The 15586-nt window shown below is 35.1% G+C and overlaps 1 protein-coding gene across 7 annotated transcripts in view; it reads right to left on the bottom strand.

Annotated features, from left to right (window-relative positions):
- The window catches only part of LOC144381847 (uncharacterized), a 47836-nt gene that overhangs the window by 11578 nt on the left and 20672 nt on the right, over positions 1-15586 (bottom strand). For 2 of the 7 annotated variants that reach the window (XM_078072294.1, XM_078072293.1), the window contains exons 4-6: positions 12584-12636; positions 12275-12350; positions 839-997 (exon numbers count right to left, since the gene is read on the bottom strand). In XM_078072294.1, coding sequence (XP_077928420.1) covers positions 915-997; positions 12275-12350; positions 12584-12636 — 212 coding nt within the window. In that variant the 3' untranslated portion in view covers positions 839-914. Of the gene's footprint in view, positions 1-838; positions 998-9501; positions 9729-10206; positions 10354-12235; positions 12351-12583; positions 12637-15586 lie in introns of those variants that run through there. The other 5 variants (XR_013447848.1, XM_078072295.1, XM_078072296.1 and 2 more) reach the window with 5 other exon arrangements.

Here is a 15586-nt window from a genome sequence, read left to right as displayed (position 1 = left end):
GTATTGCTGAGTTTTCAGCCTTGCCATCCAAGGTAAATCTTTTTACGAGGACATATATAGGGGCTTTATCTACAAGGTCTAATATGCAACCATTTAGAAACATGTGAGGGTAGCATTGACAGTTTCATCTTGCATCCCGATGTATGAAAGATTTCAGATTTCACCCTGTCATTGACTGGCAGAAGTAAATGGGACAGCACCTCTCTCCTAAATTAGTTCTAATATAAAATTCTTGTGGCTGACTCCTCAATCCCACTGACCAATCCCCAAATCAAATATTTGATCAAACAATTATGATAATTAAACTTAGATATATTCAATGCCCCACCTCATCACAAAATGTTATGGTACCAGGAAAACAAATCTGAGAACAGAAATAAAAACAAAGTGGGAAAAAAAAATCTTTGCAAGTCGGCATATATTTTGGGTTACAGAAGTTAAGTGTAGAAACGAAAACAGAACAAGTGAAGTAAAGCTGTACCTATGTACAAAAATAAAGCCAATATGATCAAGTAAGTTCATGAAAGCATAACCAAAGCATCTTTCTGGTGTTCAAGAAGTTGACAGCTTACTAATGCAGAGCTCAAAATATTAAGAGGTGATGTTTTTCAGTGACACCTGAAATTTATTTTTATGTACACAGAAGGAAATTTCAATATTCATGAAATTGCATCTTTCCAAAACTGGAATGTGTTCCTTCATGTGCCAGTTATGGTTTTATTAAAATAATAATATAATTTAAAATTAAAAATAAAGAATATGCTCTGGCATTTGACATTTTTTTACAGGATGCTATTGATAATTTTTTCCAAAAATTGTAAAACAAATATTTCCTTACCAATTGAGTTCATCTCTTCTTGGAACCACACTGATTTTTCTTTTGCTTGATGAAGTTAGAAGTGAAATATCTGATTTTATTTCCGATCAGTAGACCACACAGATGAGTGAATTTTGTTTTGCATATGAGTCACATAAAAATGATGGTATCGTTTTGTTGCTGTGAATAGAATGAAAAGAGCGTAAGACAAAACGATATCTGCCTTTGGTTTATTTTCTAAGTGGAATGTAAATATTGTCTTATTACAACAAACACATAAACCACAGAAATTAATTTTTCAATCTCAAAATAAAAGCTTTCAAATGTTGGCTCGATATTTAGACCATATTTAGAACCTATACATTTTCACCACCACCTTTAAGGTTACACAGATTTTTTTTGTTTGTTTCTTGTTTTCTTTCTCTTCCTTCCATTGCACGTGCCTCATATTGGTTTGCGGTGCTCTTGTCACTGAAGTGCTGCCACCTACTCAGATCCTTGTCCAAGACCCAGTTCTTATTACTCTTATTAGCTTATAGAAAATTTCTCAGTTCCCCTATTCTCCTTTCTAAGTATTGATATGTACTGAAACTGTGGAACCAGGATTTTAGCAACTGACTGCTTTGCAATTCCTCTCCCATGGTATTTTCATTTTTTATCTGATCAAAACTACAAAAGCTGGGAAAATTCTGAGAGTACCAGCTGGGTGGACAATTAAGGAAACACTTGCTGAAGTCCGTATGTCAGATAATTATCCCCGCCATCCATACAGAGATGCTGTCAAATAGAGTCGGCAACCACATACTTTGTTTCCCACGAAAAATAAAACATCTCCACTCCACCCCCAGCCCCCCACCAACCACCACCAAAATGCTGGGATTAATTTATATCAGAGAAATAGGAAAAAGTCTGTGAGGCAAGGAAAATAGGGCTCACTTCTGATATTGATCAGATCCTCTGGGTTAAAACAATCAGTAAAATCTCTCTAGTATGATTATATTTGCTCTTAGGTGGAGGCAAGTGTTCAAAGATGATTGTAGGCGTCATATCATCAGAGTATACATTTTTATTTCTCTTCGTGTATATATAAAAGTGTGTCAAAATCTGCATAAGATTTTATGCAATTCATAACACATCCACATGGATCTCTAGATCAGGATCTCCCCCATTAGGAAATACTTGTGTGGACTTCAGTTGACTCAATCCATTGAAATATTTGAACCTACTCAGTGAGAATGTTAAGTAGAAGTCAAAATGCACCATAATTTTCCTTTAACTAAAAATTCCATCAACAATTTTCTCTTAGTGAAAATTTTGCAGGTTACCTTTGGTTAATCAGAGAAACAGAAGACATCTGTCAAGTTCTTTTATTGGTTCAAAGCGTATTTCTGTTCTCCCACCACCTACTTCCCGCATTTTCTTCTGGTAGCTGAACTTCCTGCTAATCATTTTCCCTAATACCTCTCTGGAGATATTTATTCAGCTGATATCTAAATTTGACACCGGAGTTAGTTTGCATTAAAAAAAAGCTACATTTGTTAAAGGTGTAAATAAATAAATAAAGTAGATAACCTATAACTATAAATAGAGATTGCCCCACACTTCCTTTTAAATGACATCTTTTATCCTGAGGAATGGTGCCTTTGTTAAATTTAGTCATACATGAGGGGCGCCTGGGTGGCTCAGTTGGTTAAGCGGCTGCCTTCGGCTCAGGTCATGATCCTGGAGTCCCTGGATCGAGTCCCGCATCGGGCTCCCTGCTCGGCAGGGAGTCTGCTTCTCCCTCTGACCCTCCCCCCTCTCATGTACTCTCTCTCTCTCTCTCATTCTCTCTGTCTCAAATAAATAAATAAAATCTTTAAAAAATAAATAAATAAAAAATAAAAAAATAAAAAATAAATAAATTTAGTCATACATGATTCTTAAAATTGGGAAAGCACAATCTTTAGATTTTTATGATGCATTGATTCATGAAAATTCACATTTCTTTGTAAACACTATCTCTTTTGACAGAATATAATCAGAAATTGCATGATAGGTTATCTTATGATTCACACACTTTTGCTTAATCTTCATACTAAAAGGTAATTCAATTGTATTCATGGACCACTTAATTTAACCAATTTTATTATAAGTTTGAAGCCAATTATTTCTATCTATTGAGAATGTTGTTAACTTGGTTTTTTAAAAATGATCACATCTGCCATGAAGAAACAATGAAAATTTTTCCATGTTGATAAATACTGACATATAACTATAGACGGTGAATTATGAAATAATGAAATAGGAAATAGGAATTTTGACTATTGGAAAAGAAAATTATGGTTTTTTTTCAGCCCACTCAATGGCAGGTAACCTAAGTCTTTTAAAATAAAAATATACAGCCCTCCTTTATGACAGCTAACTTCTTTGTTTTTTGTCCAGATAAATTTCTCTAAACAATTACCAACATTTTTATAATTTCTTTTTTGTTGATGATTTTTAAGAGTTTTCAAAAAAATATCTTGATGCTTATTAGCAGTTAGTTCTACAAATTCTTTTTTTTAAGACTTTATTTATTTATTTGAGATATAGAGAGAGTGAGAGAGAGAGGATGAGCCACGGATAGAGGGAGATGGAGAAGCAGGCTCCCCACCGAGCAGTGAACCTGACTCAGAGATCATGACCTGAGCCGAAGGCAGCCGCTTAACGAACTGAGCCACCCAGGCACCCTTAGTTCTATAAATTCTCATAAATTCTTGTGAAATATAAGCTGCCTTCATTTTGGATCCATTCTAGAAAACTGAGCTAATATTTAGCAACAACATAGACCCCTACATTATTTGGATACCATGCCAAAACCAGGCAAAACTGAATTTAAGTTACAAAATAATATCTTTCTGGAATTTAAAGTATTCTTTGACTTTTATGCTAAGTTCTGGTAGCTTTAATTTTGATAATACTAGGAAAAATCAGCTTACCACAAAAGGAAGAAAATTAAATGAGTAACTTAAAAAAAATCACCATTGAAGCATAATTCTCAGTTAAACATGAAATAAAATGAAATTTCCATTGTCATTAGAATAAAACCTCTACCACATATCTAAAATATGTTTGCTGTTTTGGAAAATATGTTGTTAAATGCAAATTTGGTATCCATGAGATCTTGTGTAGTCAATGATTGGTTTGTATATAAAATTTAGTAGTAATTAAATTAATTAATGACAGGTAAAGCCCTATTTGCAAGCATCCTAGAACACTGAACTACCTCAACTTACATTCTACAACAATGTGGATACCTATCTCATTTGGGTGCTGCACCAAGTATATGTGCACCAAATGCAAACTGATTTAGGTCCCAAATTCTAACTCAAAATTTTGCTCTAATTTTGAAGACTATATAAATGTAGAATGTAGACTATGCTTTCTAGCTAACAGCACAATAAACAACATTCTACTTTGAGTTACTTTAAGCTTAAAAGTTAAATCATGCCTTATGGGGTGCCTGGGTTGTTCAGATAGTTAAGTGTCAGGTCATGATCTTGGGGTCCTGGGCTCAAGCCCCACGTCGAGCCCCAACTCAAGCCCCACATTGGGCTCCTCGTGCCCCAGGTTGGGCTCGCCGCTCAGCGGGAAGTCTGCAACTCCCTCTCCCTTTGCCTCTCCCCCTGCTCATGCACTCTCTCCCTCTGTATCTCTCTGTCTCAAATGAATAAATAAAATCTTTAAATTAAAAAAATTCATTAAATTTATTAGATAAAGCTGAACTTCAAAATGGTCTTATCAAATAATATACCCATCAGAACTCCAAGAGTCTTTTTCTTGCTCTATATCTTTGTCAATATTTGATATTGTTTTCAAACTGGCCACCCATATACTGAGTAGATAGTGCTATCTCATTGTGGTCTAAATTTACTTCCTCTTCTTAATAATAAAGAGATTGAACACTTTTGCATATATTTAATAACCATTCAAATTTAATCGTTGTAAATGCTATTTTTCTGTTGGGAGAAAATAGTTGCAACTGTAGACTTCTGTAGAAAGAGAAGAGTCAAAAAGTTTTTCTTTTTTGCCTCTGTGCTAACTGCCTAAAAGGATTTAGTTGGAAAACCTGTTCCAGGAAGGAAGTTATCACCATAATTAACCATAGTATAATACGAACTAGGTATGGTAGACAGGAACCTAGCAAGACCTGTTTGATCAAAGTCCTCTACATCCCATTGTTTCTAGATGGCCCAGCAAATACTTGTTTATCAAACATTTACTCTTTCCATTCTTTCTATGAATTGTCTTCCTTCCTTTTGTAGCCCCAGACCCCTACCCCCTTCTTTTCAGTCTAGCATAACATGTATACCTCATTTTACCTGTCTTTGGAATCTCTCATGTTTTATGTGGATTCCACATATGTATGTAATTAAATCCAATTTTCTCCTGTAAATCTGTCGCATGTCAATTTAATTCTAAGACCAGCCAAAAGAATCTTGAAGGGTAAAATAAATTTATTCCTCCCCAACACAACCTTTGTAACCAACAAGTACTAGTATTCAAAACATAAAAAAGATTTTCTGCAAAATAAATTAGAAAGAGACTGACAGCACAACAGAAAAAATTAATGTGGTGATAATAAGCATTTTGATCTTTTTCCCAATTAAAATGCATCTATTTTTCAAATCTCAATATTTAGAACTGTTAACCTTCAGCAATGTTACATGTGAAAAATGAACTATATTTCTCATGTGTTATTTTTATTTGTTCAATTATTAACAACTTCGAATAAAATTTCAAGTGTTAAAAAAATAATAAAAAATTTTAAAAATCATGCCTTAACTAATCTCAATAACAAGTTTACTAGTATAGTATAGTACAGTATAGTATGATATATTCATTTTAAGGTCCATACTTAATTTCTTTTTATTATTGTTATTATAATACATTTGCTTTTATTTAAAGTCTTTATTTGTCCTCTTTTCTTTTTGACTTTTTTTCGCATTGATTTTCAATTTATCCATTATTTTCTTTTTTTTTTAATTTATCCATTATTTTCAACCCTTAACAAATTAGTGTCTTTCCTTTATTATCTTCTCCCATCTATATTTTCTCCATTTTAACATCAGATTTTCAGTCTATGGCATACTGTTTTGTCTTTGGAATGATAATAGGGATTCAGATTCAACCATTTGTTTATTCAACAAAAATTTCTTGAGCATTCTGTTAGTCTTTTTGCCCCTTCAGATCCAATTTCCATCCTTCTCTACTCTCTCATTGGCCCAGAAAGCTGGCCTTTAAGGTCTGAATCAATTGGGCTCCAATCCATCAGTCTTACAATTGTATTTAGGTAATGGTACTGGCATGAAGTAAGAGCTTGTAGTTGCTGCTTACTCTGCCCGAGCCAGGATTCTTATAAGCCAGCCTTCTTCTATAGGTAGAACTCTTTTTCTATGTTCTAGTAACTCCTGAATCTCCTTCCTCTTTCTGACCTAAGTAACAGCTCCCTTCTTGTCAGTTTCTCTTAAATCTGTCTGTACTTTGTAAATGAATTTTTCCAATAAATTTCATTTATTGGGGATGCCTGGGTGGCTCAGTCAGTTAAGCATCTGCCTTTGGCTCAGGTCATGACCCCAGGTCTCGGGATCGAGTCCCTGAGCAGGAAGCCTGCGTCTTCCTCTGACTGTTTCTCCCTCTGCCTGACGTTCCCCCTGCTTGTGCTGTCTCTCTTTCTGACAAATAAATAAATAAAATCTTTTTAAAAAAATATTTCATTAATTGTCCCATTGAATGTATCATCTATTTTCTGATATCTAATCTCCTATTCTGTGCCTGAATTCATACTCTTTTCTATAGAGAATTTTGTGGATCTTATGAATAAGTTAATAATATAACCTATGTTTTATACACAAAGAAACAAAGACTCAAAAGGTTGAAAAAACTTTCCCAGACACTCAGCTAATATAGAGCATAGCCAAAAATTGAATCATGGATCCTACTCAAAGTCTAGCACTCTTTTTCCTGCAGTTTAGTTTTCTCCTACTCCCTCCTAAATGTCTTTCCATCTGTAACATCCATCAATGATTACCTACTGAGAACCTATAGTACATTGTAATGTATTGAAACTGTATCAGGCTAAATCCATAAGTATATAGGAACAATAGACATGTACTTGACTAGTAATCCAGAATGCTATATACTCTTCAGATTTTTTCTGAGGAGTAAATAGAATAGCATATGTGAAATATGCAACCCAGTGCTTGGCACAAAGTATATGTATGGTATAACAAATGACATGAAGAAAGCTACCAATAATCATGCCTCCAACAAGATAGACTCAAGATGTGGTTGGGTCTAAGATATGGGGCACCATATAGCAAGAGATCTTAACTGAGATAAAGAGAAAATGGGGAATCAAGGCATGAACTGATATGGCTCAAATATAAGCACCTACCCTGCATGCATGTGGCCCCCACACATTGCAATAGAGAGACGGTGCCTGCTTACAACTCTTCCACAGGCTTCTCTCCACAGACACTCTGAGTCCCTCAGACTCTTTGAAGTTCTAAATTTATGATACAGATTAGATCTATTCTTCCCTCATCTCACCTGTGGCCCAGAATTAATAGTTCCTTTCTGATCAGCACCCTTCTTTTGAAATCTCAGGTGTTAGGAAATCTGACAAGTCATTATTGGTCATGAGATAAGAAGGACTTTTAGTTTTAATGTCTTCTCCTCAAGATGTCTATTAACCTGAGTAATCTTTAATTGTTTAAATATTTCAATGTTTGGGGGGAACTACTCCCATCTGCAGAATTTATTTGTAACCATTAGCAACACAGAGATGGTAAGTTTTGGTGTGTTTGTGGAGGGTTCTTGCTTCTCAGAGCCTCATGAGGGAAAAGGTCAAGATACAGGTGTTTGGGGAATTATGTTTCCATCCATGCCTCTGCAGGGATTATCATTCTTTTTTTGATATGAGCCAGAAAATTCAGTTGTGTTAAATTATCAAGTTATCCATAATTATTTGTTATTCAATTTTTCTAAATTTTCTAAATTAATTTATACATTTAATATAATTCTTAATCTTAAATAACCCTAAATTTGGGGATTTTTTTTCTTGAAGTATGACAGAAATTAGTAGGAAAATTAATTTAGAAAAATAAAGGGAATATTTTAAGATGTATGAAAAGGGGAGTAATGAGTGTATACAAACATATAAACTATTACAATTCATTAAGATTAAAGCAAGTCTAACAAAACAGTGTGTATTTTAGACTGATGCACAAACTTCTAGACAGATGTGAAACTAAAAGAATAAAATAATAAATTCAAGAATAACACTATAGGGGCGCCTGGGTGGCTCAGTCAGTTAGGTTAAGCGTCTGCCTTAGGCTCAGGATCCCAGGGTCCTGGGAGGGAGCCCAACTTGGGGGACTTGCTCTCCCTCTGTTCCTCCCCCCCGCTCATGCTCTCTCTCTCTCTCTCAAATGAATAAATAAAAAATCTTTAAGAAAAAGAATAACACTATGCACACATATTAATACACACAATCTGTATATATAACTATATAGGTTTATATGCATGTGAATACACATATATAATTAAAGGGAGCATCATAAAAATGAAAATAATGTTGTTGGGGCCATCTATTAGCATTTGAAAAGATGTAGGCCAATATAGCAAACAATACTCTATAAATGTTAATTTACACTGTTTAATTAAAAACTACAGAACACTAGCCAAACAACTTCAAAACTAAACAAAAATAATTTAATACTTATTTAACTCTAGAGAGGTAAAAACTTTTAAAATTTGAAATTATAAATAAAATCACAAATAAAAATATTAACAATTTGGCCATTAAAACTGCTGAAGAGTAAACAGCATAAAATAAAAAGAACAGAGCCAAAGGAGAATATTTGTATCAAATGTAAATGTTATATAAAGAATTCTTATTAAGGGAATAAAATGAGAAAGACAAAGGATGTTATATAGAATTTAGGCAAAAGGAAGTACCTTTTAGAAATTAGAAGTCAAACAGGGAAAAATAATCATGGTATTTTCTAGTAAAGAAATGCAAATTAAAATAGCAATGAGGTATTTTTAGTTATTATGATTTAATAAGTATTTTTTTTTTGTTTTATTTTGACTCAGTGCTAGTGTTATTGCTATTCTTGGTGCCTGTTTAAGTTGATAAAAATCATCCAGAGAAAAAACTAGAAATAGCTTTCAAAACTATAAAATATTCTCTTTGTATTTCAAAATCAAATTTCTTAAAACATATAGTAAGTATATGGGCTTAGTCTGATTCTAAAATAAGACATGATCTTTAGAGAAAAACTTTAGGGGCGCTTGGGTGGCTCAGTTGGTTAAGTGAAGGACTCTTGGTTTCATGATCTCAGGGTGGTTAGATGGAGTCCTAGCCCAGAGCCCCACCCAGAGCCCAGCCCAGAGCCAGGCAGCCCCCAGAGCAGTGGGGAATCTTATTCCCGTCTCCCTCTGGCCCTCCCCCAGTGCGAGCACTCTAAATAAATAAATAAATAAATAAATAAATAAATAAATCTTAAAACTTTAAAAAGTAGAGAATACAAAGAAACAAACAAACAAACAAACACTAGTAATCATTCATAACCCCACATACAGAATTAACCCCAAAGAAAATCTTGGTAAAATTTTCCTGATATCTTTGCACAAATAAAAAAATTTATGTTGTGGAGATCTTAATATATAAATGTGCGTGTATAATACAGCTTTTGCTCTGCCTTTTCATTTAAATCATTAAAAAGCGTTGACAAGAATCGTTTTAATGTTATACAGTCCTCTATTGTATATTCATGCCGTGATTTATTTCACCATTTATTTATTATTGGACGTTGAGGCGATCTTCCAATTTCCACGGTTTAAATAATAACGCTCTCCATAATAGCCAAAGTTCAGAAACAATCTAAAACTTGAAGAGAGTGAATGGTTAAGATAGAATACATCTAAGCTGTAAAAATTAATAGAAAGTCTGCAGTACAATGGAAATATGCTTACGACACAATGTCTACACACCGAATTACAACTCAATTTAGCTCTTCTAGGAAACTTTGCCTGGTACATCACATTGTACCAGCATTTAGCGTTCGTCTCACTTCTACTTAATAGGTAGGAACTGCAGGCTGGTCCCGCTCTCTACTCCCAGTTCTACAGTGCCTCTATTTCAGGCACCCTGTGGGCACCCAGGATATGTTAATTATATGACTGACTGAGTAAATCTGCTAATGAAAAGACTAAATAAGATTAACAAAGCTTTGCTCCTGTTCTTCTTTTTTCTTCCAGTGAGTTGTTTTCCTTTCTCTTGTTAGCATGTATGCATACTTTAATCTTGGGCTTTGGGGCTAGGAACAAATGATGCTCAATAGATTTGGAAACTATCCCACCTTAATTCTATCCTGAAGTTACATTTAAAGAGCAACCGTTCAGTGTGAGGATGTGGGCACTACAGATTTATCTGCTTCCTTCTGTCTTGGCGTACAGAATATCAGAATGAATGAAGCTCAAGAACCAACGTTTCCATCAGATGACCCCTGTGATAACGGATGGCAGTCAGTCATGCTTTTAACATTAATACCAAATTAGAATAGAAAATAATGCCGAATAGGTCTCAGAGAATTTACTAAAGACAGCTTATAGACTATGAAAATTCTGTCGAATTTCAACAATAATAGACTAGTACGAGATTTTTTTGGTCTCTAGCAGTTTTGAAAGTCCTAAGTAAAGATATATGGTGAAGGCAGATGCGAAGCCTCAATTTATTTTTCGTCAGGTTCGTTTCATTCATGAATGAGATATGGTAGAAGATTTAGGGGTCATTCTCTCTGTTTCATCCAAGTATCCAGCACTATGCAGGTACACTTTTGCAGCCCAAATCATCCTGAACATCCTGGCTTCTCTGAACTGTGTACGCAGATCGCCAAAGCAACTATCCTTGGCTTGTAACTGTCAACAGAAGGGGAGTCTTGTGGTCACACACGAGGGCACAAGTCACCCAAGTCAAAGGACAAGGAAGAGATGGGATATTTGTTGTTTCTGCCAATGTGAAAGGGAAAGATTTCTGCTTTTTTTTTTTCTTCTGAAATTATGTACGCACTGCCCAGCAGACTTTGAAAGAAAGCAGAATATTTGAAAAAAAAAAGTGGAAAACTTATCATAAATATTAACTTCTTCTGTGGAAGAGATTTTGCTATTTATGAACAATTTCGCTGTTTCCATGACTGCGTTACAGAAGTCTTACACGTCAGCTTATGCACGCACGTAATTAATTGTTCCTTCAGGGAAATGGTCTCTTCACTTAAGGGTGAGAGAGGAAAACACTATGTCTCTTCCTACAAACAAGGCAATGAGAGTTGGCATAAAAGAGGACTTTTTTGTTTTGTTTTCCCATTCATGAACCCACACATGTACACACACACATGCGTGTATACACAATAGTGACAGATGCAGAGCCTTCAAAGGTTTGAAAAAAAAGCGTGGCATTCTCAGTAGTCTGTGACATAAATTAAATGCCTGACTTTACACTCTCAAACTAGTTTCATGGAATTACTATTTCCCCTACCGCTCTTACATCATAATTTTGGTCAATAAATATCCCATTGGGGGGTGCCTGGGTGGCTCAGTCAGTTAAGCGTCTGCCTTCCGCTCGGGTCATGATCCCAGGGTTCTGGGATGGAGCCCCGCATCGGGCTCCCTGCTCAGCTGGAAGCCTGCTTCTCCCTCTCCTACTCCCCCTGCTTGTGTTCCCTCTCTCGCTGTCTCTCTCTCTGTCAAATAAATAAATAAAATCTTAAAAAAATAAATAAATAAAAATCCCATTGGACTATAGGTTTCTTAAATATAGAGACAGGATCTCATGTGACTCCCGTGCCAATTATGAAACGCAAATTCTACTTAATTTTATATTTTGTTTATAGACTTATTTCTACCACATATAAAACCAGATTATTAAAGTTTAATGTTTATGAACTCAACAAGTTTGTACAATCATAACATTCTGAATTACATCTCTGTTTTTCAAATTTTTCTCTCAGATTTGTGTCTCCTTTGATTCTTGAGAGAATCCTCAAAATAAAAGTTATTGATTTGAAATATCATCCATTAGTGTAACATGCCAAAACCGGAACTTTTCAAATAGCAAACCAATATGTACTTAGAGACATTAAAATAGCCTATATATTCATCATGGTAATCATGGTTGCTGAGGACTTACACAGAGCCAGGCTCTGTGCTATTTCACAGAATATTTAAAAACCATCGCTTGAGGTGTCTCTCTCTGTTATTATAATCTACATTTTATACAAAAGGAAAACCGTTTTGAAGAGGTTAATAACTGGTCTAGGGTCACAACCGCATTATCAGCTGGAGCTAGAATTCAAACCCCTTTTTCCCTGATTCTAATGCTTCCACTCTTACCTACTTTGCTCTATTGTTTGTTTAGTGATAATTGTGTACCTCTCAGACATTCTCTGTTTCCACCATGATAGGTGCCAGCAAACTGCATTGGCCTAATTCTGGTCTTCATAGCACCCTAGGGAAACAAAACAAAACAAAACAGATTTTTAACTTACTCAATCTGAATGACCAATGTGGGATCAAAGACCTATGGCCCCTTTAAATAAGATTTTAATCAAAGCAAATATGTATTTATCCAGTTAACATTTAATGAGCCTCTACCATGTGTGAAGCATTCTCTATACATAAATAAATTACGTAGTTTTTTATTGAAGCAAAATACTTATGTTACTACAATGGAGTATATACCTGTGATGGGATTTGGCTTGATGGGTATGGCCAATTTTCATATAATCTGCAACCTTTATGAGTAAATAAAACAAGCAATTTTTATAGTGAATATCTTTTTGAATAAAAGTGAATGCAACAAAAATAATAAAAACCATCATTAATGAGAGCATAAGAAGTTAAGCACTAAATCTGATCTAGGACGTAAAAACAATAAATTCTCCCACAGTACCATAGGTTTATATTTGATCTCATACAATGATATGTAAATGCAACAACCACAACTAAAGAATATTTTCAGAAAGGAGCACACCACAAATAAGTCCCATTAATGTTATCAAAACGTGTCATTCGAAACAGATACTTTCATATGGAATACTTGGATTTTACTAAATTTGCGCACCGTTTACGAACCTGTGAGTGAATTTATGCCACTCAGAGTGGTGGGGGTCTAGACATCCTCTCACCGAAAAGAACCTCAAAGATTAAACCTGCCACATCCCACATTCTGACATCCACACCCTGGACTGTGTATCTAACTCTTCTACATTTATCCTTCTTTGGAACAAAATAGCTAGACAGTCAGCTAACTTTGGCCAAGAGCCCTTTCTTCTTATTTCTTAGGAGAATGAAGAGCTGTTTCTCCTTCACTGATATAGACTTTATTTTACTCCTTTGTATTCGAAGAAAAGAACATTTGTTTACCAAGCGACTACTAGGAAAGCAGCATAATTGCTCAAAGTGAAGGCTGGATCCCTTCTCTAGTGCTGATCTGCTTGGTAGACTGGGGCAAGTTACTTCATCTCTCTGTGCTTTGATTTCCTTCATCTGTGAAGTGGGGCTAATAACAGTACCTACCGCAGTGGGAAGCTGAGCAGGTGGATACGACAATGTACATAAAGCACTCCTCACTATGCCTGCCACATGGTGAGCAACAGTCAACAATGACAAGAATGGTGGCTAACAACCTCTCTGTACCTGTTTCCTGTGAGAATTAATCAGTTTTCCTCTTCTGACCCTTCCCTTCTCTCTTCTACAATCTCTTAGTAAATGAACTGTTTTATTTCATGTGGAACATTCCAACTGAGCCCCTTCTCTGGGACCCTCCAAGGAAGGGGAGGATAATATTAGACACAGAAGTGTGTCCTGATACACCTTGAGAACATAATGCTAAGTGAAATAAGGCAGTCACAGAAGGACAAATACCACGATTCCACTTACATGGGACACCTCAATAGTTAGACTCCTAGAAACAGAGAGTAAAATGGTGGTGAGGCATGGTGGGGAGAAGGAAATGGGAGTTGTTCAATGGGTATAAAGCTTCAATTATGTAAAATGACAAAGTTCTAGAGATCTGTTGTACAATATTGTGCCTATAGTTAAGAGTAGTGTACTATATACTTAAAATTTGTTAAGAGGGTAGATGTCATGTTATGTATTTTTTACCACAATTTTTTTAAAGCATCCTGAGCTATGATAAAAAGGCTAGGCCAATAGTGGAAATATGTGCTTCCTGTGCATTCCATTTGTTGTTACTAAATCCCTAAGAACAGAGACCCAAAAGATACTTTCAAAACTCAACATTAGAAGTTAAAAGTTACCTGACACTTTGAGCCAGTTTCTTCCAATCTGTCAGCTGCTGTCTCTTAGAGAAATTTTATGCCCTCAAGCAGTTGGGGCACACATTAATTCATAAGTGTGACTTCTAGGAACACCCACTTTACACAATACCAGCATTAAACATCCAAGATCCTAAGCTGTAAAATACAAGGATAATGGAACCAACGGGATGAAGATTTGGAAGGAGCTGTGATTCCAGCTATTTCATAGCTGTTTAATTGTGTACCCACTCATCTTTTCCCAAACACTTATTTCTCAGATTAAGTAGGAGCATACAAATTGGTATTGTGGAATTTGGGGGAAAATGTGGTTCTCCTATATATGAATGGTGACACTATGGACTATTATAAAAATAAAAGGGGCACAGCAAGGAATAGCAGTCACAGAAATTGGAAATACAGAGCAGAATGATTACAAGTTTGTGTCATGCATTTTGTCATTTCTGATCATACACAGATAAGACTTCCCATAGGAAAAAAGTCTATGAGCATATCGGCTCACAATTTCAGTTCTGAATTCAGTGAAGGAGTATCTTCACTGGCCTAATAAAATAAGGGAGAAACAGCCGCATCCTTCAAATGAAGACCACGTTTGTTAAACACTTAAAACGGGAAGGAGTCAGGGAGTGACAGGTTGTAAGCTGACTAATTTAGGCACAGTCTTTAAAGGTTATTTCTTTATCCTTGAATAAGAAGATAAATATTAAAAAAAAGAACAGCAAAAACAAAAGCTATAAAGACTTTGAACCTCTTAATTGATAGGCGGATTTACTGTGAAGTTTTACATTTTTTTCACATTATTGGGCCTTCTAATTTTTAAATATTATGAAATGTATTTCTTAACATAACATGATTTTTCTTACTGGTTATTAATTTTTAAGCTATTTAGAAAATAGAAATGTAGAAGTAAAAATATTTTTAACCTACATATATAAAAGAGAATCCTTGCACATATAATATTAGCATTCTTGATATGTTTTAAAATAGATACGAACATTTGGATACCTATCAAACACTTAATAAAAGATGACTCCTCAAGGCAATTTGCAAACTATGGTTTCATCTAGATATATGTTAGTGTAAATCAGGAACCTTCAGCTCACCGTTTTTCTAAACAAGTATGCCATAATCTTTGCTAACTCTGTTTCCGTGAGGCCATCATAAATCTACCACACTGCACTGTCTCCTCAGAACGCAGTCACAAATTCGAATACTTGAAAGCATAGTGAACTACACATACAGCAAGTCTATACCAAGAGTTAGTAATCTCCTTCACCTGTGGGGCGTATTTCATTTTCACAGAATCTTAATAGAAATGCACCTATCATGCTGAAAAACACCTCATTATTATCACACCTCATTGAAAAATACCTTTTCTGTTAGTCTATAATATGAAATAGAAATG

Source organism: Halichoerus grypus, chromosome 5 (genome assembly GCF_964656455.1).
Source record: "Halichoerus grypus chromosome 5, mHalGry1.hap1.1, whole genome shotgun sequence".
Classification (NCBI taxonomy): Eukaryota; Metazoa; Chordata; class Mammalia; order Carnivora; family Phocidae; genus Halichoerus; species Halichoerus grypus.
Note: the sequence above shows the minus strand (reverse complement) of the source record. Positions and strands in the feature narration are given on the sequence as shown.